This window comes from Argentina silus (assembly GCF_951799395.1).
Source record: "Argentina silus genome assembly, chromosome: 21".
NCBI lineage: Eukaryota > Metazoa > Chordata > Actinopteri > Argentiniformes > Argentinidae > Argentina > Argentina silus.
The window spans coordinates 10,548,374-10,571,904 of NC_139675.1; the positions used below are offsets into that span (position 1 = coordinate 10,548,374).

A 23,531-nucleotide genomic window follows, 5' to 3' on the forward strand; every position below is an offset into this window, starting at 1 on the left:
TATATCAATAGTGCAGCTTCAGTCTAATTTGTCTGTCAGTCTGTTTGTCGTTCTGTGTCTGTCTGCTGTCTATCTCACTGGTGCTCTGAGTGGCTCTTGGATTCAAACTGCCATGAGGCGTGAAGTTATTGTATACTTTGAGAGAGAGAGAGAGAGAGAGAGAGAGAGAGAGAGAGAGAGAGAGAGAGAGAGAGAGAGAGAGAGAGAGAGAGAGGTTCCTGTTCAACAATTCAACAAATAGAAATATTCAATGTAAAATAAGAACCATATATCTTGTGTTATTAGTGTTTTATTCAAAATAGTGCAAAGAAATAGAGATGGCTCTATGTGAAAAGAAAGTGAAAAGATCGTAAAATATCTGACATCTTAAAAAAAACAATGAATAAAATTACTTTCATTTTTCCATTAGAAAGCATCAATAAATTACTCCTTCTATATGTACCCAAAGATCGCCAAGACGATGAAAGCAATGATGAGGAAGACCACACAGATGATGAAGATTTTGAATGCTCTGCTGAGGCGTTCTCTCAGGGACATTCCCATGTATCCTGTCCGTTTGAGGAACGTGGACAGCATCAGCTCCGGGTCCTGGATGATCCTGACCAGATCTGGACTCAGAAGGTGGGTGCATTCAGGGTCAAACTCCCCAGGGGCGCCATCAGACTTGTGCTCTGTGATGTAGACTTCCACCACAGTACCGGTCTTCAGCCTGATGATGATGCGGTCCTTGTTGCACTGACGGTAGCCTAATGACAGACCGTAGTCCTCCCTCACAAAGTCAGGAAGGTCTTGGGCCTCGGGGTAGGTCTCTGTGTTCAGGTTGCCTACCTCAAAGTAGTTTTCCCTGCGGCCCCTCAACAGCACAGGGAGAATTTCCTCAAAGTTGCCAAAGTAGTGGAACCCGAAGTCTCCTCTCTCCGGATGGCATTTTGACACTATTGTGCCGTGGTGGTCGACCGTCACACACTCTTTGGCGAACCAGAAGAGTAGTTTGAGACCGTGTCTGGGTGGAGGACAACCGAAGCCTGAGTTCTTCAGGTCTTCCACGCTTCTCAGCTCTCCTCCTCCTCTGATAGACCTTACCATCCTGATCCCTAGTGAAACAGATGGAAGGAGAGAGGGAGGGAGGGAGGGTGGGAGAGAGAAAGAGAGAGGGAGAGAGAGAGAGAGAGAGAGAATGCTATTTGTAAAACATGTGACTTTAGTATAATAACACAGATATGACACACATACCCAATAATAATCCTCCTCACACATTGCTAAACAAAGATCTTTACACACACACACACACACACACACACACACACACACACACACACACACACACACACACACTTTGAAGTTAGTACCTTGGTTATGGTGGCTTGCCTATCCAGTATATTTCCAGAAATATGTCAGATAATCTTCATGTATTGTACCGCTGATGTTTCGTTTTTCCAGAGGGCATTCGTTTCTCACTTCAGGGGTAAGGGGGAGGAGCTACTCTGGAAACGAAACCTACCTGTCTCATCAGAATCTTGGCATCCAACCATGTTTTTCTGGAATTAATTGAGAAGACAGTATGTAGGTAATTCACCTGGCACATGTCATTCCTTTTAGTAGTTACAGTATTTTAGACAGAGACTTTCCAGAATTGAGTGAACTATTTACAGTATATGGAGTCATATCTGCATACACCTTGCGTCAAAGCCTCTCCTCTGTTTGCGTGCGCGTGCACAAAGCAGTGCGTACCCTTTAGCTGCGTAATTTGCGCGCCGCCCCGCTCCGGTGACACTCGGGAGAATCGTACCTTTCCCGGACTAAAGATACATGTTCCGTTTTCAGGTAATACGAATGTTTCAAACTACCTCTGACATTTTATGAGGGTGTTGCATGAGGTGTTGTCTCTGTGCGAGGTGAAATCAGACAAAATGCACATTTTCGGACGAATTGTGTCCATTGTTTATCGACTCCGTTGGTGAAATTCCTCCGACGGGCCTACAAAGCACCAGGCTTTCCCTGTCACATTGTCCCACGCCTCAGTCATGGGCCATGGGGTTTTAGAGAGGGAGGGGGGGGTGCCCGTGTTTACCAGGCTCAACATTCTTTTGCATTTTCACCTTAAACCTCATCACAACAGACTGGCGGAATTTGAGAAGAAATGTGGCAAATCGTAATAATATCGACGTAGATTTTGTGTGATGTAACCTGCTTGCGAGTTTGCACAGCATTTGTTAGCATGATCGGCTAGCTATCTGATTCGATAGCTAGCGAGACACCTAGCAAGCACAAGCAAGCTTTGTCTCCGTCTTAGGTAACTATTTAGACTTATTGATGATTGGATTTTCAGAAGCAATACACTTTGTAAAAAGCACTTCGTTGATAGCTAACGGGCAAGCATGACAATGTGGTCAAACGTTTGGGGTACAATTCCCCCCCCCCCCCCAGTGAGATGTTGTCTTGGGACTTTCGTGTTAGCCTCTTGACTGAGGGCAGTGTGGCTCGTTTTCTGGTAAAAGCGCGGTTCTTGCTGGCAACATTGACGCATCTCTCCATCTCCCCATCCACCACACGTGGGTTCTGGAATTAGTCACAACTTGGTTGGTCGTATTCTAGAGGGGGAAATAACGCTTATGTTCCCAATATCTTCTGCACAGTGTTGGTAGTGATTATGCATCTATTGTTGATTGTGAACGTATTGATTTGTGGACAACTTTCTAAAGTAGAAATCCGAATATCTGACACCTTCTGATATTGTGAAGTGTCAAATGTGTGTTAATATTTCTGACGACAACATATTTTTTCAATCATTTTCCCACTGCACTCTTTCTCCAATGCTCTTGCATCTCATGATCTCACCACACCCCCTCACCTCAACAATCAATACTCTCTCTCTCTCTCCCCCCCTCTCTCCCCCCCTCTCTCCCCCCCTCTCCCTTCAGTCCCTTGATGAAGATTGTACCCTGGAGGAGGAAGAGGGTCTGGTGGAAGAGGAAGATGAGATTGACCAGTTTAATGACGATACTTTTGGAGCAGGAGCGAATGGTGAGTCATTCTACATGCAAAAAATAGGCCTGACAACCACGTTTAGGCGTAGTGCTTAATACTGGCACATTCACAAACAGTCATGTTACCAATGAGAGTGATTCTAAGTCCTGGAAAATTCAGGTAGTGACAATTGAGGTTGACTCCAGTCACTATGCAAAGCCTTGAACATCACAACATCACACAATATATATATATATATATGCCATTTAGCAGACGCTTTTATCCAAAGCGACTTACATTGCAGTGAGTGCATACATTTCAGTATATATAGTCCCAGCAGTCCCAGTATGTACAGAATAAGAACGGGAGTGATGACTGTGAATAACTTGGGTTGTGGAGCCAAAAGTTGGAAGTATGTACGTCAGAGCAGTTGAGGGGAGTTGAGCTACGGTAGGGGGTGCCACTCATCGCTCCCCACCATTTCACCCATTTAACAAACGCTGACGTCTAATCTTGAAAGTGTTAACCATATTTGTTTTAAAGTGAATCGAAAACTGGCCTTTTTCTCTGGAATGAAAGTGACACTGGCTTGGAAGGCAGTCGTTGGTGGGCCGGCGCGGCTTAGTCGTTAATCAAACGCGTTTCGATGCAGGATTTATTGGAATACATGCAAAATATTTTGGCCGGGTCATGCCCTGGGCTCGTGGTGTGAGCGGTGTTGGAGAGAAATTGGACCGGGAGAGAAATGCCAATGTTTTGAATATCTGCCTCATGCTCCAGTGAAAATACGTCAATGAATCCTAACATTATGCCTGGCTCTAAACTGGTTTGAACCAAATCCAACATCGGTTTGATGATTATTTCATATGATTATTTCATCTCTGCCTCCACATCTAGACCATAAACTTGTTAGATTTGAAGTGTCATCCTCTGTGGCTCAGTTGGTAGAGCATGGCGCTAACAACGCTAAGGTTGTGGGTTTGATTCCCGCTGGGACCATCTATACTGAAATGTATGCACTCACTGCAATGTAAGTCGCTTTGGATAAAAGCGTCAGCTAAATGGCAGATGATATTATATTATATTACAAACACTGCATCTATTTGCCATGGCGCTAGTCTGGTTCTGTTTAAGCCAGCTCCACTGGTGTTGTCATCCATGTCCAATATGAAACTGTCAATGGAGTTGGCTGAACCAGAACCAGACCATAGAACCCAGCCCTCACACACCTCTAGTCCTCTAAACCGTCCACAGTGGCTGTCCCCATTGCAGTGATGACACGTGTCATAATGGAATGATGAATCATCTCTTCACAGATGACGACTGGCAAGAAGAGCACAAGCGTATCGCCGAGCTTGACGATGTCATAGGAGGAGGAGGGATGGGGGGAGGAGGAGGGGGAGGAGGAGATGACGCCTCCACCGTGCCTCTCCCCCCTCCCGCTGGCCACCTTCCTCTCCCGTCCTCCCTCCCTGCTCCCTACTCCTTCTCCTCCTCCGCCACCTCGCTGCCCCCTCCGGGTCTGGAGGAGCGAGGGGGGGGGGACCTGGCAGAGTCCCTGGCCAGGCTGATCCTCGGGGCTGACCCTGCCATCGCTGGGGTGGGGGCGGCTGGGCCCGACCGCTCCAGGGGCCTGCCGCCCCCCATGCCCCAGCACCTTCCCCAGCACCCCCACCATCAGATGCCCCCCTCGGGTCTCCCTGGCCCGCCGCCCCCCTCCCTGCTAAGCTACCAGCAGCATCAGCACCTCCTGCGCAGAGGAACTGCACCCATGCAGCAGGTGAGGCAGCTTAGCATAGCATCCAGAGGAGCTGCACCCATGCAGCAGGTGAGGCAGCTTAGCATAGCATCCAGAGGAGCTGCACCCATGCAGCAGGTGAGGCAGCTTGGCATAGCATCCAGAGGAGCTGCACCCATGCAGCAGGTGAGGCAGCTTAGCATAGCATCCAGAGGAGCTGCACCCATGCAGCAGGTTAAACAGCCTAGCGTAGCATCACTGTGGATCTACTGAGCTCCATGTCATGTGACGTAGGTGTCGCAGGTTCAGCACAGCTTCTCAAGAAGGCAAGAGCAGTCAGTTGTTGATGGGGATCATAGTGTGTTTCACAGTGGTCTCATTGTGTCAGACGGTCCGAGACGATGTTCTCCGAAAATGTCTCCCTCTGACCCTCGATGGGAATAGTGATTCCGGTTGATTAATATTAACATTTTCAGATCTGTTATAGGCTGTCAAGTCTTTTTGATTGTATGTCTTGACTTCACATCCACATCACACCTGAATCAGCCTCTTGCTCTCTCTGTCTCTCCCTCCTCAGATGAACTCTCACAACATCTGGGAGAACAATATGGGATTTGGGCCTGTGAGCCTTACCCCTGGACTAGTCACTCACATGGAGGTAGGACACCTGCCCAACCCCACACTATGAAAACAAGCTTGTTTCACAGTGGCCCTCTGAACAACCTGATTGCCATATCCTGCCTAATAAATGTGTATGACTAATAATCATCAACTCAAATGCATCATGTTGCTCTCCTTTGCTTAACTCTCCTTTCTCTCGCTCCCTCTCTTTCTTTCTTTCTTTCTCTCTCTCTCTCTCTCTCTCCATCTTGCCCTTTATGTCCCCCTTCTGTCTTCAGGACAGTCCGCTTATGTCCATCATCAAAGAAGTGGGCCTGCCCAATCGACCTCCTCCAATGAGGAGCGAGGATGGGCGGGACTTGTCCGAGAGGGTCCCACCGCCACGCTCGTCCTCTCCTGTGATTGGCAGCCCCCCAGTTAGGGCGGTGCCTATCGGGACTCCGCCCAAGCAGCCCATGAGTCATGCTCTGAATCAGCAGGTCATTTGAGAATCCATCCATCCATCCTTTCTTTCTCTCTTTTCCACCACTTGATTCCCTCCCTCTCTCCGGTCACTGCATTAGGGATAAGTAGAGCCTCTTTCCCTCCCCCTTGTGTTTGCTAGACTGTCGTTTTATCAATGTCTATTTGTATGGTGTATGGTCACACCTGTGTGGTTTAGTTTCATGTCGCATTACCGTATATGCAGAAGTAACAGCTCACTGCTATTAAGATTAAGGCCACACTATTGTTCTCCTGCTCTCTCTCTCTTTCTTTCTCTCTCTCTCTCTCTCTTCAGCTCCCTCTCCTCTGCTATGTACAATGAAGTAAACCCTTCTCCCTATTGTGTGTGTGTGTGTGCGTGTGTGTGTTGCAGATCCACCACCCCACAGCGGTTCATGTGAGAGCCCCAGTCCACCAGCACCGATACCCCCCTCCCTTCCCTGAGCGCCTCTCACCCAACACCCTCCTCAACATCGCTGTGAGTCCCTCGGAACTAACCCTACCCCCCCCCCCCTCACCTCTCTCCCCTCTTATTTGTAACCCCCTTCTCCCCTTTCCTGTGCTGCTGTAGCAGATGGGTCATGTGAAGTTGGGGAACTGTATGTTTTCTAATAGAAATTGTGTATTTTGCATCAATGAATGATGTATTAATTGTTCCATGGACCTATTACATCATAGGACATCAGTTTCCACCTGGGGGTGGCGTGGTGTATTTAATACACATGGAATTGATTCAAATGCAGTAAAATATGACTTCATTATTCATATTGCGTTGTAAAATGCACCTTTGCTTCTATTAGCTAAACCAGTAGGTTATTGCACCTTTAAGACTAGTTTTTTCTGTTTACATACCATAAAAGGTCATCAGCCCTTTGTGACAAGTATGTTTATCAAGAGATGGCGATACACAGCTTTCACACCCTTGCAGACCACAGTCGACCGACTGCTTAGCTCACATTAAATGCTTCCATTTCCTCTCAATGTAAAAAGTGAACTCAACGAGTGAACTAGTACCTGAGCTCTTGTGTGCCGTGCCGCTCTCGTGAGTGAAAGTGTTTTTCGAAAGAACGGCCAATCAAATCGCTCGTGTCGTGTACTGAAATGTCTGTGAGTATGCCGGTCCTCAGCGCAGTGACGGTTGAGCGTGAGCAGCAGTTTTTGTCCTAAAAGACAGCGGGGTGATGTAAGGGCTGCTGCCTCTCACTGTTCAGTTGCTCTCTGTAGACCTGGAGCTCCATCCGTCTGTAGTAAGACACCAGGTGGATTGACCAATTTAACGGACAGCTTGGGCTTGCTTATAGAACGGATACTACCTGTTGTGCTGAAATAGGGGCGAGTGGGGAGTTTCTAACGTGTCTCGAGCACTTTCACAAAGTGCCGAAACCCCCACTGAGAATGGGCGCATATCCAGAGATTATTAGATTACATCAGATATATTAGATTGTTGAATTACGATGTCGGGTGCACTTATGCTCCAGTTGTTTTAACGGGGAAAAGCCTACAATATATTTTTCCAGCCACAAAGGGAATATGAGGTAGCATAGGCCGAAAGTGGTTTTCGGAATAGTTTTATTTTTTTCCAGTGTGGCCTGTGAAAATTCGGTTCAGGTTCTAAGCTGTTTGGTCCCGATACGTGTACCGTTTACGGCCCTAGCAAAAACACAGTCCACTCACAGGGTCCAGTCTGTGTTCCGGAGGGTTCTAAGTTCTCCTCTCTTTGTCTCAGAACTCCCCTCTGTGTCGTCCTCCGTTCCCGGCTGGAGTGGGTCAGGTTCTGTCCCAGATCCAGAGGGCCCAGCTGCTCAACTCTCAGGTTAGCCTCAACAACAACACACACACACACACACACACACAGCAAACAGGCAATTCAAGCTCAAGACCCAGGTCTGTCTGACACACCTACACACTTGCCGACACGCACCCTCACCCCTAAAATCTCTCTCTTCTCCCTTCTCTTTCAGGTGGCCGGGTTTCCCAGGGGTGTTCCAGGTGGCCCTCCTTTGTTACCTGGAGGCGGCGGCTTCAGGCCTTTCTTCGGCCAGCCCCCTCCCAGGATCGGCCCCCATCCTCCCCCTCCCAACCACATGCCCAACCCCATGTCAAACCAGATGTCCAACCCCATGTCAAACCATATGTCCAACCCCATGTCCAATCATATGTCCAACCCCATGTCCAACCACATGCCCATCAGACACAACACTACGCACCTCCACCCCCAGCATCGCCGGATGCTCTCCCAGAGGATGCAGAGCAGAGGAGGGTCAGTATCTAACCTGTGTGGGTGGGAGTCCTGTCAGTGACTCCATTGCCTCTCATGTATTTGGGACTGTAAATGGAAAACCTTTAGCAATGAAGCATCCTGATGGTTTTTCTCTTTCCCCCTCCCCCCCTCCTTCTCACCTCCTCAGTGATCGAGGTGGCAGGGTAGGGGACAGGAGGAGCAGGGACCCCTACAGTAACCTGATGACCCAGAGGGAGAAGGAGTGGGTAGCCAAGATTCAGATGATGCAGCTCCAGAGCACTGACCCCTACCTGGACGACTACTACTACCAGGTCAGTGGCAGGCTTTACAGTCAGACGGGTAAGAACGTACGCTCCCGTCCAGCTGTCTGTGTCCGTCTGTGGCTTCGGCGTCCGAAAGGGAGGGACTCGTTGTTCCCTCTGAACCGCCTCCTCTCCATTCCTCTATTTAATTCGGAACCCACTCAAACTGATTAGTCGGAAGACTGGAAGTCTGGAAGATTGTTTCCTCCCTTCTTGTACGTCTCAAAAGCCTGATTTAAAAAATATATAAATACAAAAAAAATACATATATATATATATCTATATATATATCTATATATATGTATATGTATATTACATCAGTATATTACATCAGTATATGTATATTACATCAGGCTTTTGAGACGTACAAGAAGGGAGGCAACAATCTTCCTAGATATATATATTCTCCAGACGTACCGCGTTAGCTGGTGTGTCGCCCTCATGCTGTCGTGCCAACCTGAACCGCTGGCTTGTTCCCGTGAAGAACAAGCATGGCCACCAGATAGGTTGACTTTGGTAGAGGAGGAGGCCCGGAGGCTGAGGGGTGCAGTCAAAGAACCAGTTAGGCAGCTGGCGCCAACTGTTAGCGGACGTTTTTTTATTGACTCCCAACCGTCGCGTTCCATTCTTGACCTTTCCGTACGTGCTGCTTCACTGTCTACTGGGAGGCAGGTGCGCTCCATTCATTCAGACTCACGTTTCTCCTCAACGGACGGTTGTGACAACTTGATACATGTCACGTTAGTTAGAAAACAAATGTATTGTACCATATGGTCATTAAGAAAAGTCCCTTGGAGGACCATTTTCTGTGCATTCCTCATTCACTTGGCCTCTCTTGAGAACCTTGTCTCCTCGTATACCACAATGCACTCTGATATTAGCCATTAGCAGCGTTACCCCGCAATGCTAAAAGCCCCGCCTCTTGGTTTCTTCTTCTTTGGTATGATCGAATGATCGATTGGAAGACATGTTAGTGTCACACGAGAGGTCAGCTGCAGACCCAAGAGGTGAGCTGCGCTGGATTTAGTTTAAACCAATGGAATAGTCCCTCGCCAAGCTTAATCAAATGCACCTCCAATACCTCCTATCCTGGTCTGGTCCGTGGCTACCACTGTAATGTGGTGGTGATGATGATGATGTTGTCTTCAACTAAGCCTGATTTATACCTGTAGTGTGTAAAGCCCACTAGTAGGGCCTCCACAGGGCTGCCTCCACAGGGCAGCCTCCACAGGGCAGCCTCCACAGGGCAGCCTCCACAGACCAATCAAGACTCAATAAAGCAGGGTAAGATAGGTAATGTCATAAAAGAGATTAGGCAGTACATGACCTTGAAACTAGCCAAGGACTTTGGTGGTAAAAGGTGCAGCCGTTTATTTAGATTAGAAATGTGCACGAAAACTAGCACAGAATGACTTGGGCTTCTCTGGAGGCGCGCTGTGAGGCGAGCGAGGTGAAACTCGTAGCTAAACGTGAGTTGACTTCGGGATTACCACGGTAACCACGTACCGTGTAGCCACAAACCTGTTCAGTCCTTCCATTTAGACCAGGAGCGTCAACGGCCCGGTTGGGTGCTCCAGTCAGGCCCGCGGGCGGTTTGGGAATTTTTATTACTCATTTTATCTTTTGAGGATAGCTCAGCTTTGAAATGGGAAGATGGCTATTAAATTCTATCAAAAAGCATTGCTTGCGTACTGTCTTCTCCTTTTTTCTTTTTTCATCCCGACCACCCTCTCTCCTGATTGGAGGGCATGATAAAAAAACAAAGTTAGATTTCATGCCCCTGATTTGGAACCATTCTAACCCTAACAAGTTGCTGCTATAAAGGATGACGATGTCTGGTTAAACATCACTAAATAAGACTGTTGTCGAACTTCTGCTGGCTGTCAATTGAATGGGGGACATCTTGGTTTTTCTAAGTGTTCAGCAGTTGATTTATTGGACAATTGGCAATTGTGTGTGCTATAGATAAAGTTGTATTCAATTAAATTGACGCCCACTGTGTTGCCGGGCAGAATTACTATGAGAAGATGGAGAAGAGGCAGGAGAGGGACAGGGACAGCAGCCGGAAGGAACACACCACCAAACTCATCACCCCTCAGGTCGCCAAGCTGGAGCACACCTACAGACCAGGTAATACACACACACACACATAAATACACACCTACAGACCAGGTAATACACACACACACATAAATACACACCTACAGACCAGGTAATACACACACACACATAAATACATACCTACAGACCAGGTAATACACACACACACACACACATATATACACACCTACAGACCAGGTAATACACACACTCACACATCAATACACACCTACAGACCAGGTAATACACACACACACACATACACACATAAATACACACCTACAGACCAGGTAATACACACACACACACACACATCAATACTAGGTAATACACGCACACATCAATACTAGGTAATACGTGTGCACACACACACACACACACATCAATGCACACCTACAGAGCAGGTAATACACACATCAATACACACTAATACACACCTACAGACCAGGTAATACACACACTACACCTTCTTATCGATTATGATGCCTTTTGAATGGCAATTTTTTTATCAGATATCAATCCAATCTAAATGAGCAACGGACCAGTCAGTTATGGTGAGCAGTGTGTTTGAGGATGGATCAGTAACGTGTGTCCGTCCGTCCGTCCATCCTCCCTCCCCTACAGTGCAGTTTGCAGGCTCACTGGGTAAGCTGACCGTGTCCAGTGTGAACAACCCGAGGAAGATGATTGACGCAGTGGTGACGAGCCGCACTGATGACGAGGTACAGAAGACCGGTCGTTTGATGTCCAGGACGGAACGTTCAAGCTTTTCTAGAAGCGTCCTAATGGTTGTGACGACGATGTTATTAGGGAGGATGTTGTTGTTTGGAATTCCGCCGCAGTGGTCAGAGGTGGCCAGAGGGGGCAGACTTCCAACCAACTCCTTTTTTCTTTCAACTATGCCCTAGTGCAGGCATGGCCAAACTACGGCCCGTGGACCAACTGTGGCATGTGGCCCGGTGTGAATTTTAATAATACAATGGAACATGGCCCGTTAGATTAATAGTCTCTAATAATAAATGTCACTGTTTGTACATTGCACTTCTTAGTTTCAACACTAGGTGAAATTTAAATTAAATTTAAGATACAGAAATGCCTACTGTAGTATGTGAGCACATCAATGAACTACTGTAATGTCTACAGGTAAACTGTTAAGTAGTGTCATATAGTTATTTTGATAGAACATTTTCAATGGCACAGGGGTTTTTTGGTCTAAAAACAGTTTTTCGGTCTAAAAACAGTTTTTCGGTCTAAAAACAGTTTTTCTTGCAGTGTAACTGGTTGATGTGGCCCACAACCAAAACAGTTTGGCCACCCCTGCCCTAGTGGTTTTGGGTTAGTAGACAGTAGACTTTGATGCGTCTCAGGCAGTCCTTTTATATCAACTTTAAAATTAGAATTCTAATAAAATAACTGTGTTTCGGCAATATAAAACAGTATTTTCAAATATAAAACCAGAACTGATGACTAAGTACCCCCTACACTGACTATGCCTCTCTCTAAACTCCAACTAGATCTTCTACTTATTTCCCTGCTCCGTATTCTTCTCTTTAGATTAGATTAGATTCAACTTTATTGTCATTGTGCAGAGTACAAGTACAGAGACAACGAAATGCAGTGTTTATATCTATACATTGTATATACATTTTATTATGTGTATGTTTATATGTATATTTGTACATTGTGTTGTTGGGTCTTGTCTCTTGGTGTGGTCTTATCAGTCAGGAGGTTGAGTCCGTCTCTGACCTCTCCTCCCTCCCTCTCTCTCTCTGACCTCTCCTCCCTCTCTCTCTGACCTCTCCTCCCTCTCTCTCTGACCTCTCCTCCCTCCCTCCCTCTCTCTGACCTCTCCTCCCTCTCTCTGACCTCTCCTCCCTCTCTCTCTGACCTCTCCTCCCTCTCTCTCTGACCTCTCCTCCCTCCCTCCCTCTCTCTGACCTCTCCTCCCTCTCTCTCTGACCTCTCCTCCCTCTCTCTCTGACCTCTCCTCCCTCCCTCTCTCTCTCTGACCCCTCTCTCTCTGACCTCTCCTCCCTTTGTGTCCCACGCTGCTGCAGGAGAAGAGAGAGAAGCAGGTGTGGAACAAGAGACGGCAGATCCTCTATACTGTAGAAAAGGTAAGAGTGTGTCTCTCTCATTATGTCATTTCTCATTAAATGAGACTCTCTACTCTTCCTTACACTCTAAGCAACTCATTTTCTATTTAAGTTCCATTCTACCCTGTCTGACCGTGGGTGTGTGTGTGTGTGTGTGTGTGTGTGTGTGTGTGTGTGTGTGTGTGTGTGTGTGTGTGTGTGTGTGTGTGTGTGTGTGTGTGTGTGTGTGTGTGTGTGTGTGTGTGTGTGTGTGTGTGTGTGTGTGTGTGTGTCTCTCAGATGTACAGTCTGTTACTGGAGGTGCAGGACTTTGAGAAGAGGTTCATGCAGACGCCCGAGGAGCAGAGGGAGGCGTTGCTGGAGCAGCACAAGACCCACACCCTGCAGCTGTACAGCTCCCTGAAGGAGAAGGAGTGGGATGACAGGTAGGAGAGAGATGGATGGAGGGAGGGAGGGAGGAAGGGAGGGATAACATGAGAGAGGTGACCCACACCCTGCAGCTGTACAACTCCCTGACGGACCGGGACGACAGGTTCTTTTATTTTAATTAAAAAATCTTTTATTTCTACAGGGAGATCGTAGGAACAAGGCACATGGCAACAGGAAATAAGATAAAAGAATAAGACAGACAGACAAAAATCACAATATTTAAACAAAATAAAAGCCGAGGGGGAAAAATGGAAATCTACAAAAGAATAAATTGAAAGAGAACAATGATATAAACCCTTAAGACATCAGCACAACCTAGATTAAAAAAAGCAATGTGGATAACAGACCAAAGCAATAGATAGGAGTCACACAACAAGGGACCCACGAAAACAGTTAAAATTTTCAATGAATAAATCTAACATAGCATAGGGAACCTCCAAAACTAGCCAGTCTTGAGGTCTTGTGTGACTCTCCAATGTAAAAGTAGGGTAAGATACGATGGTAGTTTCTTGACAAGTGCTTTAGAAACAAAAGTCAGCCAATGGCATGATCTTGGATGAGCCAGGGAAACCCAACCTCCATCCTGGTACAGAGTACAATGATGAGTGGTATATCTGTTGCAGGTTATAAATCGGAGCACGGTGTGATGTATACCATCCAAGGATTTTAATGTGTCATGTCCAGGTTTAACGCCAGATTGGTATACATTTAAAATAGAATGTAGAATGAATTTAAACATGTTCTTAACTGCGAGTTGACCAGGGACTCTAGTACTTTAGAAAGGCAGAAGAGCTTGGATATTGGACGATCGTTAAGGAGAGGAGGAAAGGAACGGGTGATATGGAGAGAGAGAAGTTGACGAGAAAGATGAATAACATCTGAATGTCACCCTCATTTCCTCCCTCTTTCTTCCCTGCAGAGTGAGTGATGAGCAGTGTCTGATGATCATGTCCGTCAGGAAGGGGAAACGCCTCATCTCCAGGCTCCTCCCCTTCCTGCCACCGCCCCAGGCTGCCGCCGTCGTCATGGGGATTGCCCGTAACCTTCCGGCCCTGGCCAAGAAAGACAAGCAGGACCAGGTAATGTGATAAAAACACACACACACACACACACTACAGACACAGTCGGTAACACATTTTCTTTGACATCCATCCTTAGTGAAAACACTTATCACTGATCTAACATAATGGATGGTGGAGATGCATAGTAGATTGGTGGAAGATTCCATTATACAGCTCTCAGCTGTACAGGCGTGATCACTAATGACTTCACGGAACGGCGGACATTTCTAAAGCTCTACGGGGCCACAGCCTCACTCACACCTACGTAATGCACGTGTCTTGGTCTATAATGCCCCTCCACTTGCCTTCCAGGTGCTCTGTTGGTTAGTGGAGCCTGTTGCCGTGGTGATACAGTCCTTGTCAAGCTCCGCCCTCACAGACTTGCTGCAAGAGCTGCAGGGCAGCGAGGGACAACTCGCCAAAGTGCTGCAAAATAAGGTAACGACACTGATAACGATGCAACTAGGCCTGCTAGTGGGTTGCTGCAAAATACTGCACTGTCAGTACGAGCACAGTGACAGCTCCCAGCAGGTTCAGACAACAGTAGAGATGAGTAGAGACGCCAAAGTAACTCAAAGTAACTAAGACAGAGCTGCATACATCCACAGAAGAGGTTGTAGGCTGCTAACGTATTGGTACACATTGAACTTAGGAAAGAACGTGTATATCAACGAAAGGACGACTCACAAGACGGAACTGTCGACCAAAAATGCAAGCGTGCATTTCAATGACAGACCAGGGGAACATATTTATTGCCAACTTTACCTATAAATGAAACACAGTGACTTTTTGGACACCCAGCGGTCTTTGGAAATGTAAAATTCAAATGATTACGTGTACGAATTTCAGAATGATGTTATAGAAGTGTTCTATAAATTTGACTTTTTAAAAATAAAATTCTCTATATATACGATCGGATGGCAGTTAATTGTACTGCTCACTGTCTCTCCCCCCCCCCAGTTTGGTGTGACGCTGCTTTACCTGATTCTGAGTGAAGGAGAACGGATGCAGAGCACCGACCCCAACTGTCAACTCATGGACGACAATCGATGGTGTGTTTGTGTGTTGTCAAGACTGGCAATAGTGCATGATTTGTTATGTTTTTCAAGGGTTATTCTTAGGCGTGAGCCTAAACGAGACACCAAAATGTTGCATGACAAAGTTGCTCAATGTTGCTGTGCACTAATTGTGGCTCCCTTTCTCTCCTACTCTTTTTCTCTCCTTCTCTGTTCACCTCACTCTCTCAGGACGGAGTTAGTGTTCTCTGTGACTAGGGAGCTGTTGAACGTCCCCTCCTCCTCCCTGTCCCCTCCTCTCTTCACCCCTCCCAACCTGCTCTCTCTCTTCTCACGCTACGTCGACCGCCAGAGGCTGGAGCTGCTGCAGGAGAAGCTACAGTGAGTCCTACGCGCGCGCGCACACACACACACAGACGACTCGAGTTGACAGTTCATTTGAACATATCACCTTGAGTTTACCTCACAGTTGAACTGGGCTGATTAGCAGTACCAGCACAACCTTGGCTCTCGCTCTCCCTCCCCCTCAGATTCCTGCCCTCCACTGAAGGATTTTGTCTGGCCCTTCGGCCCTTTGTGTCCTTCTCACTAATAAACTGTCCTACTCTGATTTTCAGGATTTCTGCATTGTCCAGGTAGAAGAGACTCCAAACATCAAGAAAACCCCCCAAGTTGAAGCGTATCTGTCTTGGTGTGTGCGTCTGTGTGCGCTTGTGTTCGGAAGAGAGGAAGACGTCTAGGGTTGATGATAATTTTAATCCAGCAGAAACTCTTGTCACTTTTTTTTCTTTGTTAGTTAGGTATGTTTGAGAATGAGTGTGAGAGTGACTGAGAGAGAGAGAGAGATGGAAGTTCGGACTGAGAGAAAATAAAACCTGCATTTTTAAATATCTTGTAACGTTGATGCCTGTGATGAAAACATCATATTAAAAGTATTTCTATTGTATAAGATGGCTGATTTGTTTGTTTTTTGGTCTTCATCTAGCAACTGAAAGATTAGTTTTGTATTCTATCATGGTAGATGCGCAGTGGGATCCTTGGGACGGCCCGACCCTACCCTGAGTCAATGTGGTGACGTCAGAGTTGGGCTGTCCCAAGCATCCCACTTAGTATTTACAAATATATCACCACCTCTTATGCAATTCAGTTTAAGGAACATTGCGTCAGTTCACCCAGTTGAGCACTAGAGGGTAGTGATGAACCAATTCCTAAACATCGATCCAGGACAACACCTGTAAACCGTCCCTTCAAGGGTCTGCCACACAATTGCAAAGATACAGTCAGGGTAGAGAGGTGGAATGATAACTAAGTTATCATTTCAGTTTCCAGTTGATCAATTAACCCTTGATTTGACTTATTAAAGTATTAGTTATTTTACATGTGCAATTTGTTTCCCTACCCTACTTTTTTGAGGAAACATATTCAAAAGCATATTACAAACCTAGCTCCAGAGCCATGACTGGGTCTCGAACCTGCGATCCCCTGATCACGGGGCGAGATACTAAGCTCACAGCCACTTATGCCTTTCCGCTTTCCATGCTTCATTTTGGATATTTGACTTCAAGGTTTGTGGAAACATATTCAAAAGCAAGTTCCAAATGAAGTCTTGAACCGGTGATCTCTTACAGATGAGGCAGTTCCTTGCACAGTGCAACCACAATTCTCTTGCATTCCTCTTAGTCTTTGGCATCAAAGTTTGCGCACACATGTACAAAAGCAATATAGTCACACGCCAGAGCAAGTTTGAACCCTCAAATAATCCATGTGGCAATTCCTTCACCCAATGTTACACTGCTAGATTGTATCAGTCCTTGGGATTGGCTGTGTTAGGTTGGTTGTACCTGGATTGGTCTGAACTCTATAGCAATAGAGAACTACATAGCTGGTTTCCATTAGTTGTGTTACTTGTGATTGGCCAATGACGCTTCAGCAAGTCAGCCATCTTGTACCAAGTGTGCCAAACTGAATGCACGTTCTCTGCTTTACACTCAGTTTGTGCCACAGGTAAACATTTGGTTTGGACAACAAAGAGACCAATATTGGACAGAGAGTAGGAGGGGTGAGAAGTGGAGGAGGAGGAGGAAGACAAGGACAAGGAGGTGAAGAAATAAGAGGAGGATGAGGAGAAGGAAGAGGTGAAGTAGGACGGGGGAGAAGGAGAGGAAGAGGAAGTCTTCAGTAAGAAAGAATTGTTTTGCTTTTTGGGAGTTACATCAAAGCCATTTACTGCTACCTGCCTCTGACCAACATTCCATGCTGTTCTACTCAAATGTGTTGATATCCTTTTACACAGTGTAGTTGTATGTGGAGTTTTACACATACAGTAGTGATGCATTGCCTCTGCTCTCGAGCAGTGGTTGCTAGTCATGGTTCATACAACCTTCAGTCACAGTCTAGGATTCAACTCCATATCCCAAAAGTCAGAACATAACTTGGTAGAAAAGGTTTTAGACTCTTCACCACTTACAATGTCCGCTAAAGAAAACAGGTGTAGCTATGTGTGTAGTAGTGAGTTGCTCTGGGGTTAGATTCCTTGTCTATAAGGTTGCGAAGAGTGGCTGTTATGTGCTGTTAAGTGACAAAATCTGTGCCTGCAGGTGCCTGACTGGACCAGAACATGTGAAGGTGTTTGTCTTACCTGGTAAGTGAGCTCCTTGACTGCCCTTTTACTTGCAAATACACTTGACGGCATCTCCACCCCTTCTCTGCTCGGTGAAGATACACATACAGTGATGTGTTGTAGCTCTGCTCTCCCCCACCTCAACTAATTCAATCGTTATTCTCAGTACTCAGACTAACAGACATTTAATTTGATGTTGTTTCAGCTTTGAAGGCCAGACTGTGCCTCTGAGATGCAGGTGGATGAGCTAAGAGTGACAGACAGTGAGAGTCAGGTGCAGAAACTGAAGACAGAAAAGGCAGGTAAGGGTTTTGTTTTCATTGATATAAATGGGGTAACACAGGTTCCTTTACAGTATGTTTTGTCACTGGTCAATATTCAGATCTTTCTACAGATTAAAGGGAAAGTTCCAGAATTATAAAATAACTTACTACTTACTACTACTACTACTACTACTACTAGGGTACTTTGTCACATTTCTGTCAATTTAAAGGACACACATACCTGGCACTCTTGTGTCATATATGTGTTCTCTACAAACATTATGAACCATAACTGGTCTTACTGGATGAATACTTTATTCAGGTATGGCCATTCAAAATAAATGTGGCTTCAGCCTCGCATTTATGTTGATAGGTATGTCTCTCTTGCTTAGAAACACCACCACTCATGGTGTAAACACATACTCCCATAGCCTGCACACAGACTCACCCCCCAACGTACTTGCAGAATGTCTTAAGATAATGTACAACCAGACACACACAACACACACAGCCATGCACATGTACAGAGACACACACACACACACACACTCTCACAAAACAGCAATTGTCTCAGTTTGACCCACAACATCAACTGGAATACTACACAAATCTGAGATGCTTAATTTTTTTTGTTTATTTTCTGTCATGCATAAAGAAATGTGATGTACAGGATACTGTGAGGGAAAAATGTAATGAAATAAATATAGGAGGATGTAAAACAATAAGTAGAGTGGCCATTCCACCATCAGGACAACAGAAGTTTCTGAAAAATAAAAACATATGGCTGTTAGTGGGATACATGAAATTCTGTCTTGTCAAAAACCTCTCCAACTCTCAGCTGGTGTCCCAGTGTGTCTGAATAGTGCACTCTTACATTACTCTTTGGTTTTTGTTGTTGGCTTATTGTTTCACCTTTTTTCTACTCAAGCGACATATTTTTGCTCTTAGTCCACTCTTACCTTTGACTGTTAATCCACTATTAATTTCAGCAAAGACCATTGTCCAGCTGTGGAAAGACATCTGAGGAAGGAACATAAAGAGAGAGGTTCTGCTCAATGTCAATCAGTCAATCAACCTATCAATGAATGTACAATCAAAACAGTTTTCCATTAGCCCACCTTTGCATTGTGCTCGCTGTCTACTCTGCCATGTGTGGCCGTTGGGTATTGAACTCAGGTCTGTTTGCACTTGGAAAAACACAGGAAAACTGTAGAAAGATACAGAGGAAAGATAGTGAACCAGATGAACAAAAAAGAAAGACTAGAATTGTAACTCAAAATGATATCTCAAGTAAGTGTGATGGCACTCCTCTCCTGTTCACTAATTACCTTTGCACTGTGATTGACTTAAGCTTTGCTCCCTTGTTTTCTCCTCTCCCTTTCTTTCTTTCACCTGCTCCTCCTCTTCACAGTATATTAAAAAAAAAGTCTCATTTCTATTTTTGGCATCTGTCCATTATTCTTCATCAGTCTGGGGAATCTCTTTCTTTTCATCATACAATATTGTGGTTGTTTTCTGGGTCTTTTAAAGCCATAGTCCACCCATTCCATGATTATTGTATCTTTTTCTTATTTTGGATGAAGACTTTGCATCTGTAACCTTTGATAAGCCTTCATCACTGTTGCGGTACTTGGTTTGAGGTTACTTTTGATTGACGTTGGCATGCAATGTAATGTGGGAAACATTGATTTCCGTTGTTGTGGCAGTGAATGCCAATGTCAGCCTGCGATGGCTGTAGCAAAGGAAAGAAGGCTGATTGTAGGTTGCAGTCACTCCTGGCCCATACCACGACTAGACTATTTCCAATATTAGACCAAGATGAACGAAAGTTCATCCAAATGTTGTCAATCTCTTTAATAGCTGCCTTATTCTCCCCACACAGTTTTTCCTCTCCATGTTTTTGTTTTCTTTCGCTAGTATCTTCCTCACCTGCCCATGTTTCATTAGTGTGGAGATCCACTTTCATTCTGTTTTCTTTATGTATAATGTTTATTCCTATCTCTTCTTCCACAATCTCCTCTCCTGTTCTCTCCTCCTCTTCCTCCTCCTCCTCTCTTTGTCTATTTCTTTCCTCTCTCTGTCTTGGCTGTTGTATCACTCTCTTCAATTCAGTCTTTCTCTGTCTGTCTCTTTGCTCTCTTTCCTGCAGATCTCTCTTTTTCCTTTCATATGCTTCCTTCATTTGTTGCATGACATTTTTAAAGGACATTTTAAGCGTCCTATCCTCCCTCTCTCTTCTCCTTTCCTTACTCTGTCCATCATGCAGACAGAGTTTCTTCATAAGCATCTTCTTTGCTGTCTTCTCTCTTCTTTTTCCTTCCATTCTTTCCTCTACCTTCATCGACAATTTTTCCTTCAGACTTTCTCTCTGTGCCCTGGTCCAGTCTTGCCACCGCCCTACATCCCTCCTTCCTGATCTCTCCATCTCATACATCTCCTTTTTCCTCCTCTGGATCACCATCAGTTTCTGAATACTCTCCCTCTCCTCCTCCAGCTCTCTCTCTCGATCCCTCACTTTTATCTCGTCCACCATCAATTCACCTCTCTCCATCTCCCAGTTGTCCTCCTTCTTCCCTTTGTCCTCCTCCCCCACTATATCTATTGTCTTCCTCTTCCTCTCCTCTCTCTCTTTTATTTCCCACTCTTCCTCTGTCTTCCACTGATTCAGTGACAGTCTATTCACCTCTGTCTTCATCTTTTCTCCCTCAGTCTTCCCCTCCTCCTCTTCCAGTCTCATATATCCCTTCTCTCTGCCTCTCTCTCCATTTCTCCTCATGCCTTTCACGAAGAGCCAGATCTTGAGTGGTGCTTTCCTTGTCAACAGTTTGCATATTTTTTCTAGCTTTGTTTTCTTCTGCTGTATCAGGGCAACTTCATCCCCAAAACACCAGTCTTCCTGATCAACACGACTCAATCCCTCCATAGTGACTGCTCTCTTAGACAGAGTTTTTGGACGTAAACTAGCGTTTCTGATGCTGGCTGGAAATCGAGTGCAGATGCTTCAAGAAAATGGAAAAACAGACATAAAGTGGAACTGTTCAACAAAAAAACAACTATTTTATCAGAAAAAAAGACTGATCATATTTATATTTTTTTCAGCCTTATACATATGAAGACATTCAAATATATCTTACTTACTGATCTAACCTCTTCACAACAATGTCTCTGTGCTAACTGCTAAACCTTCTAGAATATCACCTAGCTGGCATTAGATTGGATTAGAAGAAGCTTATTTTTCCAAAAGGTACTTTGTTTCTGGTGTCAGGCGCATAAAGGCAATATGAATCAGACACATTTAAGCACATTAACATCCCATACAGTAACAGTATATTACTTTTCCAAAATACAGTACATAGTTAAAAGTTGGGCATTTACATCAACCCACTACAATAAAGTAGCTAAATAATAAAGAGTTTGACCTGCAACTCACTCCACGAGCACCATTGAACTGATGATCAGCTCAGAATGTGTGGAAAATGTCAGCCTACATTCCATGCATTTGGCCAGTACCTTTTCTCTAATGTTAGGTATGAAAAATGACTTTCAATGTGACAATTTGCATCTCCAATAACAGCAGATTCCTTACAGCATAATAGTGAACTGCATGTGTAAAAGCAGTGTGATATGTGTAATGCCATTTGAGATTTGACCTACAGTAGGTTATATTGGTAGCTGGCGTCAAATATGGTTCTGAGCGTTCTTGTGTCACCACTCGTGTGATGTCACTGTGTTACAACATTCTGGCGTTGTTGTACTGTACCTCGCATCTCCTAGCAATAATAACCATGGCACCTCTGATGATGTCACTGTGTTACAACATTCTGGCGTTGTTGTACTGTACCTCACATCTCCTGTCTCCCGGCAAAAGTTGAGTTCCAGTTTAAAATATAAAATTCACAACCAGAACTCATAGCCCAGTACAGGGCTCCGGTACCAACCCTCTAGTAACAGGTTTGGACCATAGGGGTCCGGTGTAGGTTGGTGGTGGTTAGATTCACTCCGCTGTTAACAGCCTAAAAATCCCATAGTTCCCCCAAATCTTCCTTCACTCCCTTCCAATGCACTGAAAAGTCACCCCTATAAAACCGTGCATCGAAGCAAATGACCTCTATGGTTGACGGCTGCTCTAACCTTAATGAGTGCCAGTTGGTGTGGTTGCGGATAAAAGATTTATCGGTATGGACAATATACCCAATGGAGGTAACAATAAGGGGCCAGATATAACCTTTCAGATCCTATGATATCACATGCACAGTAGCCTATAACTTTTTACATTACCAGGAAGAGTAATATGACTTATACTGAGTTCTACAATTTAGAGTAAAATGATAATACATCATTAAATTTCTTGAAACTGTTGCTTTAAATGCAGGATATGATGTTTAATTAATAATTCAAAGCATTACAGCATAGCTAAAATATCAATAAATGGGGTTACAGACAGCTTGATTAATTGTTAACATGATAATAGAAAAATGAAAAACCTATCAGCCTGTCTTACTACTGGTCCGTGAAGATTAGAGAGGCTTCGATTCCAAACCCCGTCGAGTTAGACCGCTTCCTCTATCCGCCGTGTTTGTGGTAAGCTCGAGTTTCCTCTACCCAGCCAAGAGGCTCTGATTCCCCGCAGGGCTTCAGCCTTGCCCCTGACAGGCAAAATCCAGGAAAACTACTAAAATTATTTTCTTTTGGTATTGATTGAAGAATCCTGAATTCTAGACGATCCTGAACTCCCAATGATCCGGAACTCCAATTTATCCTGAAATCCAAATGATTCTGAAATCCTGTGTCCAATATTATCTGTGAAACTGATGAGAACTCCTGTAACAATACTATATCCAAGGGGGTTCCTCTTAAAACAATAATACTTAGAAAACAACAAAACTATAATAATTGTTCCTTCGTGTGAAAACCTATGATAAATGCTCCTCAGAGTGAAAACCTATGATAAATGCTCCTCAGAGTGAAAACCTATGATAATAGCTCCTCAGAGTGAAAACCTATGATAAAAGTTCCTTGGTATTACCTAAAGCCACAGCCCCAACAGCTAAGGGTTAAGCCCCGTGCTGAAAGAGAAGCTGTGGAGTTCTCAAATTTTGGTCTATTCCCTAAACTGAATTCCAAATACTTATCAAGAAAACTCGTCTCCAAAAAGTTGTTCAGCGGTGGCAATCCGTAAGTCAGAATATAATCAGAGTATGAGCTCCGGGCTTGGTCTCCAACACACTCAATCCTGCTCCAATGCCTCAAGTATTATGCTCTGCAGCGGGGTGCGCCCAGCGAAATGCCCCAAGAAGCATGTTTTATACCCTGGCTAAGGTACCTCCCTGTCTGGGACATTGCGTCGATGACTGAATCACTGGGCCTAAGCCTGAATCATTGGGTCTATGTCTGGACATTGTCTATATCTGGATATTGCGGGTCTAGGTCTGCTTGCACAGTACATATCTATGTTTTGCATGCAGAACTTCTCTATCTGTTGTACATCTATGCCTTGGTTACAGTGCATCTATTACACTATTACACATCTTATTACACACTTCACATAGTTTGATTCTCTGGTTGGTACACAGCAGGCCTGCAATGTTTTTCT

At 45.0% G+C, this 23,531-nt stretch overlaps 2 protein-coding genes across 4 annotated transcripts in view; one reads left to right on the top strand and one right to left on the bottom strand.

The window, feature by feature from the left end:
* Positions 1–281: 281 nt before the first annotated feature.
* On the bottom strand, positions 282–1,516 carry LOC310821156 (uncharacterized protein). Of its 2 annotated transcripts, none has more exons than XM_083693075.1 (2): positions 1,350–1,516; positions 282–1,094 (listed from the first exon to the last, which is right to left on the bottom strand). In XM_083693075.1, exon 2 carries the CDS (start codon positions 1,084–1,086, stop codon positions 433–435), a length of 654 nt encoding a protein of 217 aa, XP_083549201.1. In that variant the 5' UTR covers positions 1,087–1,094; positions 1,350–1,516; the 3' UTR covers positions 282–432. The 2 variants fall into 2 exon arrangements, with proteins under 2 accessions (XP_083549201.1, XP_083549202.1); XM_083693076.1 differs by having other exon boundaries at positions 282–1,087; positions 1,350–1,392.
* Positions 1,517–1,741: 225 nt separating this feature from the next.
* The window catches only part of patl1 (PAT1 homolog 1, processing body mRNA decay factor), an 84,656-nt gene continuing 62,866 nt past the window's right edge, over positions 1,742–23,531 (top strand). The window contains exons 1-18 of one of the 2 annotated variants that reach the window (XM_083693074.1): positions 1,742–1,824; positions 2,922–3,024; positions 4,284–4,747; positions 5,283–5,363; positions 5,605–5,805; positions 6,183–6,287; positions 7,536–7,622; positions 7,771–8,069; positions 8,218–8,362; positions 10,366–10,483; positions 11,078–11,175; positions 12,511–12,570; positions 12,829–12,974; positions 13,898–14,057; positions 14,352–14,477; positions 15,000–15,091; positions 15,287–15,436; positions 15,673–15,714. In XM_083693074.1, the coding sequence (XP_083549200.1) occupies positions 1,810–1,824; positions 2,922–3,024; positions 4,284–4,747; positions 5,283–5,363; positions 5,605–5,805; positions 6,183–6,287; positions 7,536–7,622; positions 7,771–8,069; positions 8,218–8,362; positions 10,366–10,483; positions 11,078–11,175; positions 12,511–12,570; positions 12,829–12,974; positions 13,898–14,057; positions 14,352–14,477; positions 15,000–15,091; positions 15,287–15,436; positions 15,673–15,694 (2,472 nt within the window). In that variant the 5' untranslated portion in view covers positions 1,742–1,809 and the 3' untranslated portion in view covers positions 15,695–15,714. Of the gene's footprint in view, positions 1,825–2,921; positions 3,025–4,283; positions 4,748–5,282; positions 5,364–5,604; positions 5,806–6,182; positions 6,288–7,535; positions 7,623–7,770; positions 8,070–8,217; positions 8,363–10,365; positions 10,484–11,077; positions 11,176–12,510; positions 12,571–12,828; positions 12,975–13,897; positions 14,058–14,351; positions 14,478–14,999; positions 15,092–15,286; positions 15,437–15,672; positions 16,005–23,531 lie in introns of those variants that run through there. The other variant, XM_083693073.1, reaches the window with a different exon arrangement.

What these genes read in the sequence shown, in the direction of transcription:
- LOC310821156 (XM_083693075.1), bottom strand. Translation starts at nt 1,086, where the DNA reads ATGGTAAGGTCTATCAGAGGAGGAGGAGAGCTGAGAAGCGTGGAAGAC.